This window comes from Aspergillus tubingensis (assembly GCF_013340325.1).
Source record: "Aspergillus tubingensis WU-2223L DNA, scaffold_7, whole genome shotgun sequence".
Taxonomy (NCBI): Eukaryota; Fungi; Ascomycota; class Eurotiomycetes; order Eurotiales; family Aspergillaceae; genus Aspergillus; species Aspergillus tubingensis.
In genome coordinates, this window is record NW_023336281.1 from 1,913,668 (window position 1) to 1,928,653 (window position 14,986).

The 14,986-nt window shown below is 49.3% G+C and overlaps 3 protein-coding genes and 1 non-coding gene across 4 annotated transcripts; all 4 read left to right on the forward strand.

The window, feature by feature from the left end:
• Positions 1-796: 796 nt before the first annotated feature.
• On the forward strand, positions 797-1,612 carry AtWU_05606 (DNA replication protein PSF1; the record flags this gene model as incomplete). Its single annotated transcript, XM_035500716.1, has 3 exons — positions 797-823; positions 887-1,437; positions 1,519-1,612. The coding sequence occupies 3 exons, from the start codon at positions 797-799 to the stop codon at positions 1,610-1,612; spliced, it is 672 nt and encodes a 223-aa protein (XP_035356609.1).
• Positions 1,613-2,559: 947 nt separating this feature from the next.
• AtWU_05607 (sulfate transporter family protein) lies at positions 2,560-6,045 on the forward strand (the record flags this gene model as incomplete). Its single annotated transcript, XM_035500717.1, has 6 exons — positions 2,560-2,791; positions 2,882-4,213; positions 4,264-4,463; positions 4,511-4,744; positions 4,794-5,971; positions 6,021-6,045. 6 exons carry the CDS (start codon positions 2,560-2,562, stop codon positions 6,043-6,045), a joined length of 3,201 nt encoding a protein of 1,066 aa, XP_035356610.1.
• Positions 6,046-11,514: 5,469 nt separating this feature from the next.
• On the forward strand, positions 11,515-13,362 carry AtWU_05608 (uncharacterized protein; the record flags this gene model as incomplete). Its single annotated transcript, XM_035500718.1, has 5 exons — positions 11,515-11,801; positions 11,868-12,066; positions 12,127-12,328; positions 12,385-12,663; positions 12,719-13,362. The coding sequence occupies 5 exons, from the start codon at positions 11,515-11,517 to the stop codon at positions 13,360-13,362; spliced, it is 1,611 nt and encodes a 536-aa protein (XP_035356611.1).
• Positions 13,363-14,216: 854 nt separating this feature from the next.
• AtWU_t143 lies at positions 14,217-14,288 on the forward strand. The gene has a single exon. It is a non-coding gene; the product is annotated as a tRNA-Glu (tRNA).
• Positions 14,289-14,986: the final 698 nt, after the last annotated feature.

Consider the following 14,986-nt stretch of genomic DNA (forward strand, 5'->3'; position numbering starts at 1 on the left):
CTTTCTGGGAGATAATCTTCTTTTCTATGTGCATCTTCCGTGTCGTTATACTAGCTCCAGAGGACTTAGCAGGGAATGGCTTTCTGAATAGCTTATCAGAGAATGAAACTCGGAGATTCTTCTCAACGGTGGAGGGCTTTCTCGTTCTGTTAGCTCAAATTCATATAGTCATCCATCATCACTCATGTCTACTTATATCTCACAAAGCCACTGGGTGATTTGAAGAATATAATGATTCCATCAGTAATACTAAAATGTAGGCTGGATCGGTCGGGTGGAAATTTATTTGCATTGGATGCGCCTTATTTATTTGTTTTGGGGTAGGGAGAGGATCAAAGATATAATAAGTATAGTTCATATAATAAATTCGCGCCTCGGCTTCTTCCATATATCAACAACCTGGAAAATGGCTAATGGAAAGATGCTACCAGGGAGCTTCCACTGGCTCACAACCCTTAGCATCAGCTGCTCAGGGCACGCGTTCAAACATCTTCGCTGATGTCAAGTTTGGGTTCACTATCTTACGTTGAAAGGCGGCTTGGCAGGAACGCGAGCCGTCCGTCACGTGTAGATCTTCGATCGGGCGCGGCCTAGCGATCCGCGCGACGCTTTCCTGGCAGATTGACCTCTGACCTCAATAACTTTGAATAGCAACTTATTGGTTGTACACACTTATAGTGTGAAGTCAATTCTTGTCGGGTCTGCATAATTTCCACTACAACTCTTATATACTGCCAACGGCGCATGTACACCCCCCGAAAGCCGGAGCATTCCTCTGAAGTCATATCCATTCGCCATGTACGGCGAACACGGAAACAAGCTTGTATGTGCTCCTCTTTCAAGCCATGCTCCATGAATAACTCATCCTAACGAAACCCACAAATAGGTGCAACATGCCAAGCGTACTCAAGCTCTCACCCATCTCCCTCCCTACCAAACCGAACTGGTCCGTTCTGTAGCCCGCGAAGTACGCGACCTCGACCGTGATGTCGCACACCTCCTCGGGCCTTTCGAAGGCAGTTTCAATCCGTCACAAGAACCAGCCGTCGCCTGTGCCCTTCTAGTGGATCACCTCTGTATGCGCCGCAACAAACGATGTCTACTTGCCTACCACCGTGTTCGCGCCGAGAAGCTCGAGGAGCTATGTTGGAATGGCGTCGATTTGCTCGAGCAGCAGCTACCGACTGCAGACGAAGGGGCTGCAGGTGCGTCAGGCCAGGGGAGCGGGGGTTATGCAGCGATGGGCACTGCAAGTGGGAACCACAGTTCGTTGAGTCCGGAAGAAGAAGAGTACTTCCGGCAATATAGCGATCTCCTGGCGGCGTATAAGGGACAATGGACGGATATTGATCTTACGGGAAGCCTGGAGCCCCCGAAGGATCTCTTCATAGACGTGAGGGTCTTGAAGGATGCGGGGGAGATCCAGACTGAGTATGGGTTAGTGAGGCATTTGATTCTACTTTTTTTCCCTCGCGCGAATTGTTGATCGGCGGGTCGGAATGCTGACATTGCATATAGGGTGATCAATTTGACGAAAAACAGCCAACTCTACGTGCGGCAAGGGGATGTGGAACGGCTAATCGCGCAGGGGTTTTTGGAGCGTCTGAGTTGATGGGGGGTGATGAGTTTCAGATTATGCAATTTATGTCTTATGATACCCAATGAATGATGCCTCAAGAACGGAGTATAGTACAGGACGGTCTAGCTAGGATATGCTGTGTAGCGTTGTTTTGATTGAATCCCAATTTTTCAAATTTGTGTCTAAGAATCGGACCGTAGCTGCATACGTGTGCGCCATTAGCACAAGCTATTATCAGAGGGATTACGTAGAGTAATTTATATATCACGAAATAGGTCTATCTAGACTTTCTAGCCTCGCAGTAGCTGCAGCACCGTTGACGGCGGCGGCGGTGCTTACCTAATTGTGTTTGCAGCCGGGGGGAGCATCGGGGCCTATCATCGGCCTCGTGCATCCAAGCTCCTTTGCTCTCTGCAGCAAAGTTGTGCCACTAGCGACAAACTTCCCCTCTCAGAGGTACCGACTCGACGACTAACCCAGAGCCAATTCGTGTCAGTCCACTAGCGACTGCTTCTAAACCTCTAAGGTCCTTCGGTTGACATCGGGCCCGTCAGAATGGTGGACCGGCGACAGTAGTGTCTTGTCGGTGATAAGGCTTTTTTAGTCACCTCCGCCCGCGAGCTTTGATAACGATCCTGGGAGCCATGTCTGGGCCTCATTGAGTCCCTTCCGGACCCTTCTGGCCTCCATCTTCGGGTGTCTGCATTTCTCCTTCTTTCTAGCATCTGACTTTTATCTTCTTCCCCTCACTCAGTTCCCCAATCGCAGAGCAATGCCAACAGCTGCTGTGCCGATTAAATTCTTGCGTCATCTGCTATCATCTACCCCCCTCCTCACGCCTTTTTCGTCGCCAAACAATCACAAGCTTCACAGCCTGCGGGCTTAACTTTCCCCCTCCCCGGTGGTGATCAGGTAATATACTGTGGCAGACTGTGTGAGGCGATCGCTCATCACAGTCTTCCTTCCGTTTGCGGTCAACGATGGGTGTCTTCCGCTCCCGAGACAGCAGCGACTTTCGCATATCCGGGGTATCCCCTCATCGCTCTCCCTTGGAGGACGACCTAGACTCGAACAGAACAGAGATCCCAGTTGAACATGCCAATCATGGTAGCCCGCCCCGGTCCTCCGGCCTAGATTCACTGGTATCTGGCGGTACCAGCTTCCGAACCCCAAGTCGGTCTTTTTTCCACCGATCATTCCATACTCCAGCAGGTACGCAGCTACAGAGACCTCCCAGACTTTGCTTTCGTGAGGAGAGTTCGTCATCACGCAATGTATCCAGATCTGACCTTTACATTTTAGACACGGCGCACTATTCAACCCATGGCCTCAGGGAGCAGACAGCCGAACTGGCTTCCTTTGCATTGTCGCATGAATCGAATACTCTTCCTCCTTCCTTGGATATCTTTCAATCCTCCCAAAGTCCGAACCGCCCATCTTCTCCGTCTATCAGTTTCGCAGCGCAAGGAAGGACAGATATAGAACCCGGTCCTTCCTCCGTCCCCACCACTGGTTCGTCGGTCCTGACACAGCTAATGCGCAAACCCGACGCCCCCGAAACTGATCGAGACAACCGGGACAGAGCCTCCGACTGGGATGAGTTTAGCGAGAGTGCAGTGTCTGAGGATCATACCCTAGGAGTTGCGGCGGGGGGTGCACCTGCTACTGAGCAGACCTCCTTGTTGCCTAAAAAAACACAAGCAGGACCCTTTCAGAGCTATGGAGGGACTGGCGACGTCGAAAGTCAAGGCATTTCCGGGAATACTAAATCGGACGCGTTTCCTGGAGCTGTTCACAAGCTTAGGATGTGTTTCTGTACGCTATCGAACCCGAAGTCGTGGGACGGACAGGCTGTATGGCGAGATGGGATTGTCTATCCGCTCAGCTTTTTGCCGTCGGTATTCCTTGGCCTTCTGCTCAATATCCTTGACGCTCTTTCATACGGCATGATCCTATTCCCGCTGAGCGAGCCGGTCTTTGCTGATCTGGGCTCGGACGGTATCTCAATGTTCTATGTTAGTACCATCATTTCACAGTTGGTCTTCTCTTGTGGAGGCTCCATTTTCAAAGGAGGAATTGGGAGTGAGATGATCGAGGTTGTCCCATTCTTTCACCAAATGGCCTTCACCATTCTCAATCGGGTTGGCCAAGACAACCCGCAAGCTGTGTTGGCCACGACTATTCTCTCCTTCTCGGTCAGCTCGGTTCTTACAGGCTTGGTGTTCTTCTTGATGGGAACCTGTAAGCTCGGTGCTCTGATTGGTTTCTTCCCACGTCACATTTTGATTGGATGCATCGGTGGGGTGGGATTCTTCCTGTTGCTCACGGGTGTTGAAGTGTCTGCTCGATTACCAGGCCCCTTTGATTTCACCTTGGGAACATTCGAAAAGCTTATGCAGCTAGACACGATATTTCTGTGGACGACCCCATTGTTGCTTGCTGTTGGCCTTCTTGTTTTGAAGCGTTTCTTGCGTTCCAATTTCTTGGTTGGTGGATATTTCATCGGCGTGGCAATTGTATTCTATATTGTGAAATTCAGTGCCAGAGTACCTATGGATTCATTGCGCGGCAAAGGGTGGGTGTTTGATGCTCCATCTTCGTCAAATCCGTGGTACCACTTTTATACTCTTTATGGTGAGTGATCACTATGTCGTCGCGAGTGTGCGTCATACTAACTGCTCCAGACTTCTCTGCTGTTGATTGGTCTGCATTTCTCGACACGATACCTGCCATGTTTGCACTCACATTCTTCGGAGTACTTCACGTGCCTATCAATGTTCCAGCTTTAGGAATATCTACCGGCGAAGATAATCTCAATGTCGACCGTGAACTCATTGCTCACGGTGTCACCAATGCCTTGTCTGGCTTTGCTGGAAGTATTCAGGTGAGTGTGTTTCAATTTTCAGAGAGTCAAATGCTGACTTATTCCAGAACTACCTTGTATATACAAACAGTCTTTTGTTCATTGACAGCGGCGGCAACTCTCGTGTGGCAGGAGTCATGCTTGCAGCTGCTACTGCGGGGATCATGGTTATCGGTCCAGTTATCGTCGGATTCATTCCAGTAATGGTTGTAGGAGCGCTCATATTTCTGTTGGGCATCGAACTGATGCAAGAGGCCTTGGTTGATACATGGGGTAAACTGCATCGACACGAGTATCTGACGGTAAGCTTTGTCCTGATGCCTTCGACAAGCCTTTTAGCTAATTCTGCAGGTTGTGATCATCGTTGCGACCATGGGTGCTTGGGACTTCGTGGTGGGTATCTTTGTCGGGATCATCCTCGCATGTCTAAGCTTCGTCGTCCAAACTTCACGCAAATCCGCCATTCGTGCCACCTTCTCTGGCAGATTTACCGGCTCAACGGTCAGGCGCCCGCCCATTCAGCAAAGCTTCCTGAAGGAAGCAGGACAGCAGTCACTCATCATCAAGCTTGGTGGATATCTGTTCTTTGGGACCATCGTCAGTGTGGAAAATACCATGAGGGGACTTATTGAGGAGGAAGCATTCAACAAACGCCCTATCCGCTTTCTGATTCTGGACTTCTCCCGCGTTTATGGCATCGACTTCTCCGCAGCAGAAGCATTCACTCGCATCAATCGTATTCTGAAAAAACGGAATGTGCAGATGACAATTTCGGGCCTCGATGTAGGAGGAGACGTCGGGAAAAGCCTCCAGAACGTGGGGCTATTCGAACCCGTAAATGGAGTTGAGATCTTTGAAGATCTAAACTCAGCGCTCGAGTTCTGTGAGAATGACTACCTGAAGGTCTTCTATAGCCACAGGGAAGCCTTGTTAAACGGCAAGAACAAGTCGTCAGCCTTCCTCGAAGTTCCTACGCCTCAGGGTCAGTCTCATCTTAGCGATGCGGTGGTGAGTTCACCGCGTCAGCAATACTTGCAGCAAGCCGCTAGAACGACTCTCCATGAGAACGAAATGGCGGTTGTCCAACCAGCTGCATGGTCCGCAATGCGACAACCCCTGCCGCTTCTCCTTCAGACATTCCAGGGCTTGACGTCTCGCAACGAAGATTTTTGGTTCAAGGCTTGCACGTATTTCGTCCGCGAGAGCTACGCAGCTGGCACCGTGCTGTATCACGAAGGTGACGTCCCGAAAGGCTTCTATCTACTGGAGTCGGGGATGTTACGTGCAGAGTATGAGCTGCCTCAGGGACGGTACTTTGAGATCATCGTAGCTGGACGGCCATGTGGCGAGCTACCCTTCTTCAGCGAAACGCGGCGGACCGCCACAGTCAAGGCCGAACAGGACTGTGTGAGCTGGTGCTTGACTGCTGAGAAATGGCAAAATATGCGCGAGCGTGAGCCAGAAATTGCGCGAGAGCTGCTAACCGTTAGTCTCAAGCTGACGACGGAGCGGATGGACAGTATTACTTCGTAAGTGACGCCAACTTTATTTCAAATGATCCGTACTGACCTTTCCCAGATATGTTCTCACGACGGCAGCTTGATCCAATCATGCCGTCTTGTATTTTGGAAACCCACACATAATCTGTATCGCATCTTGGGGTGGACATCTGTTGCATATGTAATGACCTAATGTGGAATGCATTTGAATATTATTCTTTATTACATATTCAGAAATGAGGGTGTAGTATACAACCACCACTAGAAGGGTAGGCGCTCACGCAACCATCAAGATCCACAAGAAGGATCCGTCACCAGCCGACAAGCACAGCGCATGACCGCCGACGAGGAATGAACCGAACCACTAGCAAAATCGAACCATATCCAATGTCCTCGGGTCCGACAACACCAACCACTAGCCTGCAAGCACCCTCAAGTGGCACGGAGTACATGGAAAGCATCCCGCCCACCAATAGGAAAAGTAGTTGTATTTGCATACAATGTTCGATCGAACAATGGCGTGACAAGCACGAGTCGATCAGTCCGTCAGTCAGGCGACCCTGTCTGTCCGGCCCTCCACTCAATTACTCACACCCCATCAATCACAGCTGAAAACCAACAACCATCACAAACCAACCACTGCACTCGTAGTTATTATACTAATTAGCTTGGCAAATACTTAATACTGTCGAATGATCACCGGCAAGTACTTCCGACATCTGTCTCTCTCCAGCTCTGTGTCTCTTTCTACTAAATAGTATAACTTACACCCAGGAAAATCACCCGGCGAATGGAATAAGTGGGGCTTAAGTGAGGGGGGGGAGGTCACGTTATATTTTCGCTGCTTATCTATCTACTTTAAGGTATTTATTTAGCATTAACTGCTAACTAGTAGATACAGTTTGTAAGTGTATAGGTTTGTGAGTCATGCGGCTTGCTCAGGCTGGATTCCGTACTCATGTCTGTAAGTAGAACCAACAATCATCGGCAACCGTGATCAGTACGTAATTGATCGGATGAGTGAATGAGTCTATATTCTGCATCTACTAATTTAATAACTACGAAGATCTACTGTATATGAAGCAAATCACTCTGATACAACAATACTAGCACAATAATTAAGTTGGGATCATGTGTATGACAAATCCATGTCGTGTGGACGTGGCGCAATATTCGTCATTACTATCTTCAATCAAGTGTAATATTGCAAATGCGGAGTATATCGGAAGATGTACATATGGATGTACTGTGTGCAGATAGAAGCGGTAAGTAAGCACCGTGGTGAGTTCATTTGTCAGAGAGATTGAGAGAATATCTATTTTTGTGATCGTTCAGGCATTTGTTTTTTTAGGATGATTCGGGTAATAGGGCGTGGTAATCTACTCCATGAGTCTACTACTACTACTAATAGTAGCGAGATGCAAGATGGCGCAATCAATAACATGATGATTATTCTACGGAGTACTCCCATCCCATCTGGGGGCGGAAGTTGGGTTGGTCTTATGTAAGAATCCGTTTTTTTTATGGGGATGGGGATTATTACAGTGATGATCTTGATATAATATTTAAGATTACAGTGTACTTAGTGTAGTAGGTGTTATAGTATAGTAGGTGACAAGCTTTGGGATATCAGCATTGAATACCCTTTTTTCCATTATTCATACGGTGGAATCCGGCACAGCCTTGAAGACGACTACTGCTAACCCTGACTGCCGACGGGGAGAGAGAGAGGGGAAGAGGAGAAGAAGAAAAAGCAAAGAGGACAGAATCGACCATCATTGCAACACGGGCCAAGCCTGATCATCAGATCGACGGTGGTCTGATTGGTTCACAGCGGTCCGGGATAAGCAAGTCGTTGGTGCCGTTCAGGTTGATTGTCGCAACGGCGAAAAAGGGGGTGGTGGTGGTGGACGGTGGTGCTACTACTTTTTACTTGGCTAGTGGGTTTAGCTAAGATCCACTTCTTCTTTACACTTGCCGCCGCAGATACCTACTGTAAGTATCTAGGTACTACTCTGCAAAGTGCAAAGCTTCTAGTTGGTTGGTCGGTTGGTTCGGTCGGGTCGGGTTTGAATTAAGTACCCTGCAGGTGCCTTGATTGATTGGAGGTGTTGGTACAGAGGAGATTAATACTTAGTACTGAGTTGACTGGTGGAAATTGTAAAGCAGCTAACTACAGTAACTACTGTAGGTACATGGTTAGTTGGTTGGTAGTGCTATGATGGAATAAGTAACTAGTACTTAAGTTACTAATAAGTATGGGGCGGGGGGCCCCGAGTCACGGGCGGCTCTAATGTTGAATGAATTTCCTATTTCGGGTATGATATGATAGGCGAGTGACAATCATGATTTGATGGCGGGAGTTGTCTAGGGAAAGCATGCGTGACGATCTTTTGTTCTGCTTCTTTTCCTTCTGCTGCTGATGGTGACGGTGTTTTGACATATGATGCTCATTCGGTAACGTAAAGTTAGTTCTGTAACTTGTTGGTTCCGTGGTTAGCTGTGCGTGTGTGCTGTGGTTTAGGGATAGTAGTTTGGTGTGGTTATGGATGGGTGGTGCCGCATAGACTGGTTTGCGCCCAGATCAAAATTAGTTTCATCGTAAGGAGAAGAAGCTTGGTCAAGGAGAGTGCTTGATTCTTGAGGTGGAACTAGGGCGTTTTATTCTAGGGCTGTTTTGACTAGTATCTTGCAGTTATGTAGGAGGTGGTGGTTCTTGTTTGTTCTATCTGGTCAGACCTTCTAGGGAGTCGAGAGTTGAAGTGACTTGAGACAGGGGATGATGATAGCGTTGGTACATGTGGGTCGCTCGTCCGCCCGCCATGGCGCTATCCAGTCACCCTACCCTTACTAACGTAAGTTAAGTACGAAAAAGTACGAGCAAGAAGTGAACTGATGGACCTTGTTGGGCAGGGGTGGAATTTTCGATCTTTTTTTTTTTTCTTTTTCGCGCTAGTCAATACTTTCATAAAATTTTTCTTGGAAAAATGAAAGGAAAAGAAAATAAGTTGAAAGGTCCTTGTGAGACTGTGAGATAGAATGCGACGATAGGATCGCAAAGCCACAGATACTTGAGGGAGATCCTATCAAAGGTTGCCGAACTTGAAGACGCCATTGATCAGGGTAATGTCACGCGAGTCCATCTACTACTTACTAAGTACTACTGGCCACAGAATCCTCACGGATAAGGCAAGGCAGTAGGCTGAAATGGAGGGTGTCCTTGGCCCCTGGTTGGCCCCCGAATTCACAACAATGTTCGGGCTGTCACGAGGGGGTTTGCCTGTCGCATGGATGGGGATGGCCATGATTGCCGCTGGGATTGGTATTTCCCCCCTCCTCCACCTTCATACCTGACGATAAAACAGGTTCGCCGCCATCGGAGCAGGAGGATGAAGAAGAAGAAGACGGTGTTATTGATGACGACGATAATAATAATTATTGATTTTCCCTCCAAGAACAGATCCTGCACATCGTTAACCAAAACGACGACTGGTCGGTAACCGAGCGTCTAATAAATTGCAACCTACGGGCAGAATACCTCAACTAGACTAAAACACGGAATCCTAGCAGTAGCCCGGCGCTTAACACCTGACTAGCTCACTAACATGCCATAGTCGGAACTAATCGAAGACTACGGAGAAGCCTTGAAAGAGATCTTGGTGGATCAGGTTGGGCAGGGAATGTCCTGCTTCCAGACTTGTATATGTGAAACATACAATCTTTGCGTTGAATTTGATACACCAACCCATAGGCCACTTGTTTTACTTCCCTGCCTAGATATAATCTACACCCAGGGTATGAAAGGTTAAAAGGAGAGGAATAAGGAGAGCAGAAGAAGATGCCACTTGTCTGAATATTGGTTCAGCGAACTGACTCAACCATGGTTGTGTAACGGCCCAGCTACAAGCTAAACCCACCAGGATGATCTGAATAGGAGACCATGGATCAGGACCGAATGGGTGGCTTGGGTCCCACAAACACGGTGAGCAGGTGATACGGGTAAACATAGATTCTTCAGAAGTGGTCTAATGAGTTCTTTCGAGTCTAAAACATGGGATAAAATTTATTAAAAAAAAAATAAAAAAGAAAATATTCCTAGCTTTATATTTTTGGTCCCATCTGATCTTTCAGATAAGTTTCGTTTCAGCTGTCTGGATGGGAGTTCCCCGATGATAAGGTAATCATGTCAGCAGCGGGTTAAGGCCAACTGCTCGCGAGCCGTTAATCTGCACGACGGGTAGCCAGCTAAGAATGGAGGGGAGCTGGCGACCTGTCATCAGAAAAGGTAGTTCTAGCTTCTCGCAGGAGTTGTCTGTCTTGGGGAACGATTCACCATGGTTTCAACCGCCCTTTGACCTCATAGGGGGAGGGGGACGGGGAGGCCAAGGGTTAAGGATTTATTACCTATTATTGGGCCGATGCGAGTAGTAGACTACTAGGAAAGCTCTCGCACCGGCGCAAGAGCCATCGTCCAGAAAATTTTTCGTCCAGTGAATCACTTCCCGACGGCCTGATTTATAGTTTGGACCCAATAACCGGCCCTTTTCTCCATCGATGGACACCTTTTCACACTCGAACGGGGTTCTCATTCTGACGGAGTTACTCCGGGCTACCTTGCCATGAAGTTGACCACTCCGGAGTAGAACTTCCAGTAAGGTACGAGCGTCGATCTGCAGACTACTTACATATATAATTCAAGCACATAAGATGTAGATGCCCAGTGAAAGATTTGGATTGACGGTCCCCATATACAGTAGTGAAGGGGGGATGATAGTAACGTGTCTGTGTGTGGGTTGTAAATTTTTTTTATCTTATTTTATTTTTATATTTTCCTTGGAAGGATGGTCTGATGATGATGGGTCAATCGAAGTAAGTAATTGGGGGGGGTCAACCCCTGATTGTTAGGTAAAAGGGCAAGGAAAAAATAAAAATCAAATAGAATAGAATAAAAATAAAAGAAAAAAACGGAAGAAAAAAAAATAGCAGTAGACTCACACCCTCACACACCACACACCACACACCCAAGTGACTAGACACTAAACCCATGATAGTTTAGCCCTGGAGCGGCCATCCCAGTATCAGGCCCACCCTCTTTCAGTCTAGGCTCTAGTGCCGCCCTGCAGCTCCCTGCCTGTTTGGGACGATGCGCCAATGACCAGGCCTCGTCGCCCACACCCTTTCATTTTCGCCCTCGCCCTCGCCCTCCTTTCGGCCCCTGCTCCTGCTCTCCCTCCCCTCTTTTTCTTGTCGCTTCCTTCCTCTTCTTCTTCTGCTTCTTTCTTTCTCTTCTTCTCCTCTTCTCCTCTTCTTTTCCCTCTCCATATTCATTCTAATCGTGACTGTCCGTCCCGGGTTCATTTCTTTTCCCACCCACCTTTTCCCCTTCATTGTGATACCCGAGCTCTTGTAGCTTTGCGCAAAGAGAGCTTTTGTTTCCTTCTGTTGAGATACCCCTTAAAGAGATACCCTGCTCGACGCGCGCCTTTAATTACGAAGCTTCACCAGCTTCCCTAGCTCTTATTTAATCCCATCCCTACTGATTATAATTACTCGTCTAATCACCACCCGACACCATGTCCGACGTTCAGAAGCCTGTCGAGGAGACTCCTGCGGCTGCCCCCGCCGTTGCTCCTGCTACTGAAGCGCCTGCTGCCACCGAAACCCCGGCCACCGAGACCCCCGCCGCTGAGGAGCCCAAGGAGACTCCCGCTGAGACCACTGAGGCTGCTGCCCCCGCCGCCGCGGAGGAGTCCAAGACCGAGGAGACTCCCGCCGAACAGCCCAAGGAGGAGCCCAAGCAGGAGGAGGTGACCCCCGCTTCTGAGGGTGTCCTGGGTTACAAGGCCCCCGGTCTCGTCAAGTAAGGCGCCACTTGTTGCGACAGGTTTACGATATGCAGTGACTAATGGAGTGTGACACAAAACAGGGGCCTCCGTTTCGCCAAGCGTTTCTTCTACTTCAGCGACGACGCTGTTGAGTCTAAGCAGCTGTCTGCCTTCCACCAGAACGAGAAGGCCGCCGTCGCCAACCCCATCGCCGCCTGGGCCAGCCAGACCGGCAAGGGTCTTCTGTTCTTCACCAAGCGCGCAGAGGACAAGGCCTCTCCCGCCGGCATCTTCAACCTGGTCAGTAAATATGATAGACAACCGGATAAACTTTGCGCCACTTGCTAACTCACTTTCCAGGCTGATGTTTCCGACATTGCCAAGGAGGGCTCCACCGAGCTGCACTTCAAGGTCAACGGCCAGAAGCACACCTTCCAGGCCTCCAGCACCTCCGAGCGTGACAGCTGGATTGCCGCCCTCGAGGCCAAGGCTGCTGAGGCCAAGGCTGAGAAGGAGGCTGTGACCTCCAGCGAGGGTTACAAGGCCGAGCTCGAGAAGCTGAGTAAGTCACATTCGTAGTTGAACAGCGTATAAAGTTAGGCCGCTAACCCCCAACAGGCAAGCCTGCTGTTGCCGAGCCCGCTAAGAAGGCCGAGCCTAAGGAGGAGGCTGCCCCCGCCGAGGACAAGAAGGAGGACAAGGCTGCCTCCAAGAGCCGCTCTCAGTCTCGCAAGAGGGCCAGCATCTTCGGAACTCTTCTTGGAAAGAAGGAGGAGGCCAAGGAGGAGGCTGCCCCTGCTGAGGACAAGGAGGACAAGGCCGAGGAGGCTAAGCCTGCTGAGGCTGCTACTGAGGCTCCTGCTGCTGAGGCTCCGGCTGCCGCTGAGACCACTGAGGGTATGTTTACCGTATAATAATGTCTTCAGTACACGAAGTACTAACGCCAACATAGCTGCTCCTGCTGAAGCCAGTGACAAGAAGGAAGAAAAGGAGGAGAAGAAGGAGGAGAAGGAAGAGAAGAAGGCGGAAACTCCTGCCCCCAAGTCCAAGCGTGCTTCTCTTTTCGGCAACTTCTTCCAGAAGGTCACCAGCCCCTCCCACGAGAAGTCGGAGAAGGAGGCCACTGCTCCTGCCGAGACCGCTGTTGCTAGCACTGCTCCTCAGCTGGACAACCCCGTTGAGGAGGCCGCTGTGAAGCCCATCGAGCCCGAGAGCGTGACTGCTCCCGCTGAGGCTGAGGCTGCCAAGGACGCCGCTCCCGCTTCTCCCGCCGCTGAGACCCCCAAGGACAAGCGTCGCACCTCTTTCTTCGGCAACTTCGGCAAGAAGAAGGGTGACTCCGACAACGAGGGTGCCGATGGCGAGCCCAAGGCCAAGGGCAACAAGCTTGGTGGCATCTTCCGCAAGCCCAGCAAGGCCGTGAAGTCCGAGCCCAAGGAGACCAAGGAGGCCACCGAGGCCGAGGCTGCTCCCAAGGAGGCTACCGTTCCGGAGTCTCCTGCTGAGGAGAGTGCTAAGCCCGCTGAGGCTGCTCCTGCTGAGGAGTCCAAGCCCGTCGACGTCGCCACCTCTACTCCTGTTCAGGCTGCTGCATGAAGTGCTTCCCGCAAGGAAGTCGAGTATGAGAAATGGTGGGACCAGCGGTATTCGTATCCTAATCCTTCAACTTCTCGATGATCAGTCGTTCTGGAAAATGAAAAGCCCGGAAAAGAAAAAAATACATCCAATGATTGTTACTTTTTGTGTCTAATTGATGTTCCCACTGCCACCATTTTGGTATCCCTCCCTGTGCAAGGCGAGGTCTGCTAAGATGAGTGTCAATGATACCCTCTGCTGCTTTGGCGGTCATTTCCGAGCCCGGATGTCTATTGCGTGTCCGGTGCTGCGTTTCATTCCTTTATGATATGCGTTCCGCAAGGATACCCAACTGGCCTTGTGTGTTCATGTTGTGCGCCGTCCAAACTAGATTGATACCACTTGTTGCTGTTTATTGCTTGCTCTTTGATGTTCTCATGTTGCTGTTTGATGCTTTTGTCTTGATACCCTACTGGGAGGAAGGGTGCTTTTTGTCAGCTGGACGGGGACTTCCCTCCACTCAAATTGGCCCGAATCGTCGACTACCATGGCTACATGGTGACAGCGTGCTGATAGCGCCATGTATACATGGCACAGCATCATGAGGTAATACTTAATAGAATCCACGTATTGTTAGTAACATATCCACTATACTCTATTTCAATGCCTAGTAGTAGTGTATCCGGGGAGTTAGACTTAAGTGATTGTCGTACTTTGTTAAGGGCCACCGCGTAACGTGCTGACGGTCCACTTGGTGTGCGGGGTGGGGACTTGAATGTAAGCTTATCATAGAAAACGAGCATGGACGTTGAGCTGGCGGCTGCAGCTATCAAGCCGCTGATAAGGGCATAAAATGACCTATCATTCAACAAGTATCCGATATGGTGTAGTGGCTAACATCGCCGTCTCTCACACGGCAGCCGGGGGTTCGATTCCCCCTATCGGAGCTCAAATTCTCTTTTTGTTTTCTTTCTTTCATCCATTGCACATTGTTTTTGTGTGTTATACATAAGGGAGTCTTTTTTTTGGACCTCAGGTAGCTTTCAATTGCTGTCCAATATAACCCTTCTATTCAAGTACTAGTAGTACGTGTACCAAGCCTTGAAACTAGCCAATATACCCCGTCATCGCATCTACTCTGGATATAAAAAGGGAATACCAGCCTCGCATCACAGATATATATATCCAGTCGATCATCATGATGCTGTGAGGTCAAGGGCACTTCTTGAGTTAGTATCTATGGTCATCATATCGCCACAATTGATTTCTATGGGTTGTTCCTCACCAACCCTCCCCCCCCCCCTCAAAGCCGCATCCGCAGGTGTGTTGTATATACATGAGAAGTAAACTTCTGGGCCTGATAATACAGTAATTTAAACTTTCGTGTGGTTATTAGTTTTACTAAGACTACTATAGTACAATCCACCGGTGCTTTCATTTCTGTATTCTGCATGTTCATGTTGGTTGATTGCCGCCTAGTCTCTCTACATATCCATCTAACCCTTGGCACATCGTAATGTGCTAGCAGTACCCAATAGACATACCCCGTCAAGATAACTCAGGAAATATGTGTACTTCGTTGATGCCTGGGGGTGGAGTGGGGTATAGAGTGGTCTGGTCTGGTCTGGACTAGACTGTGCTCCGT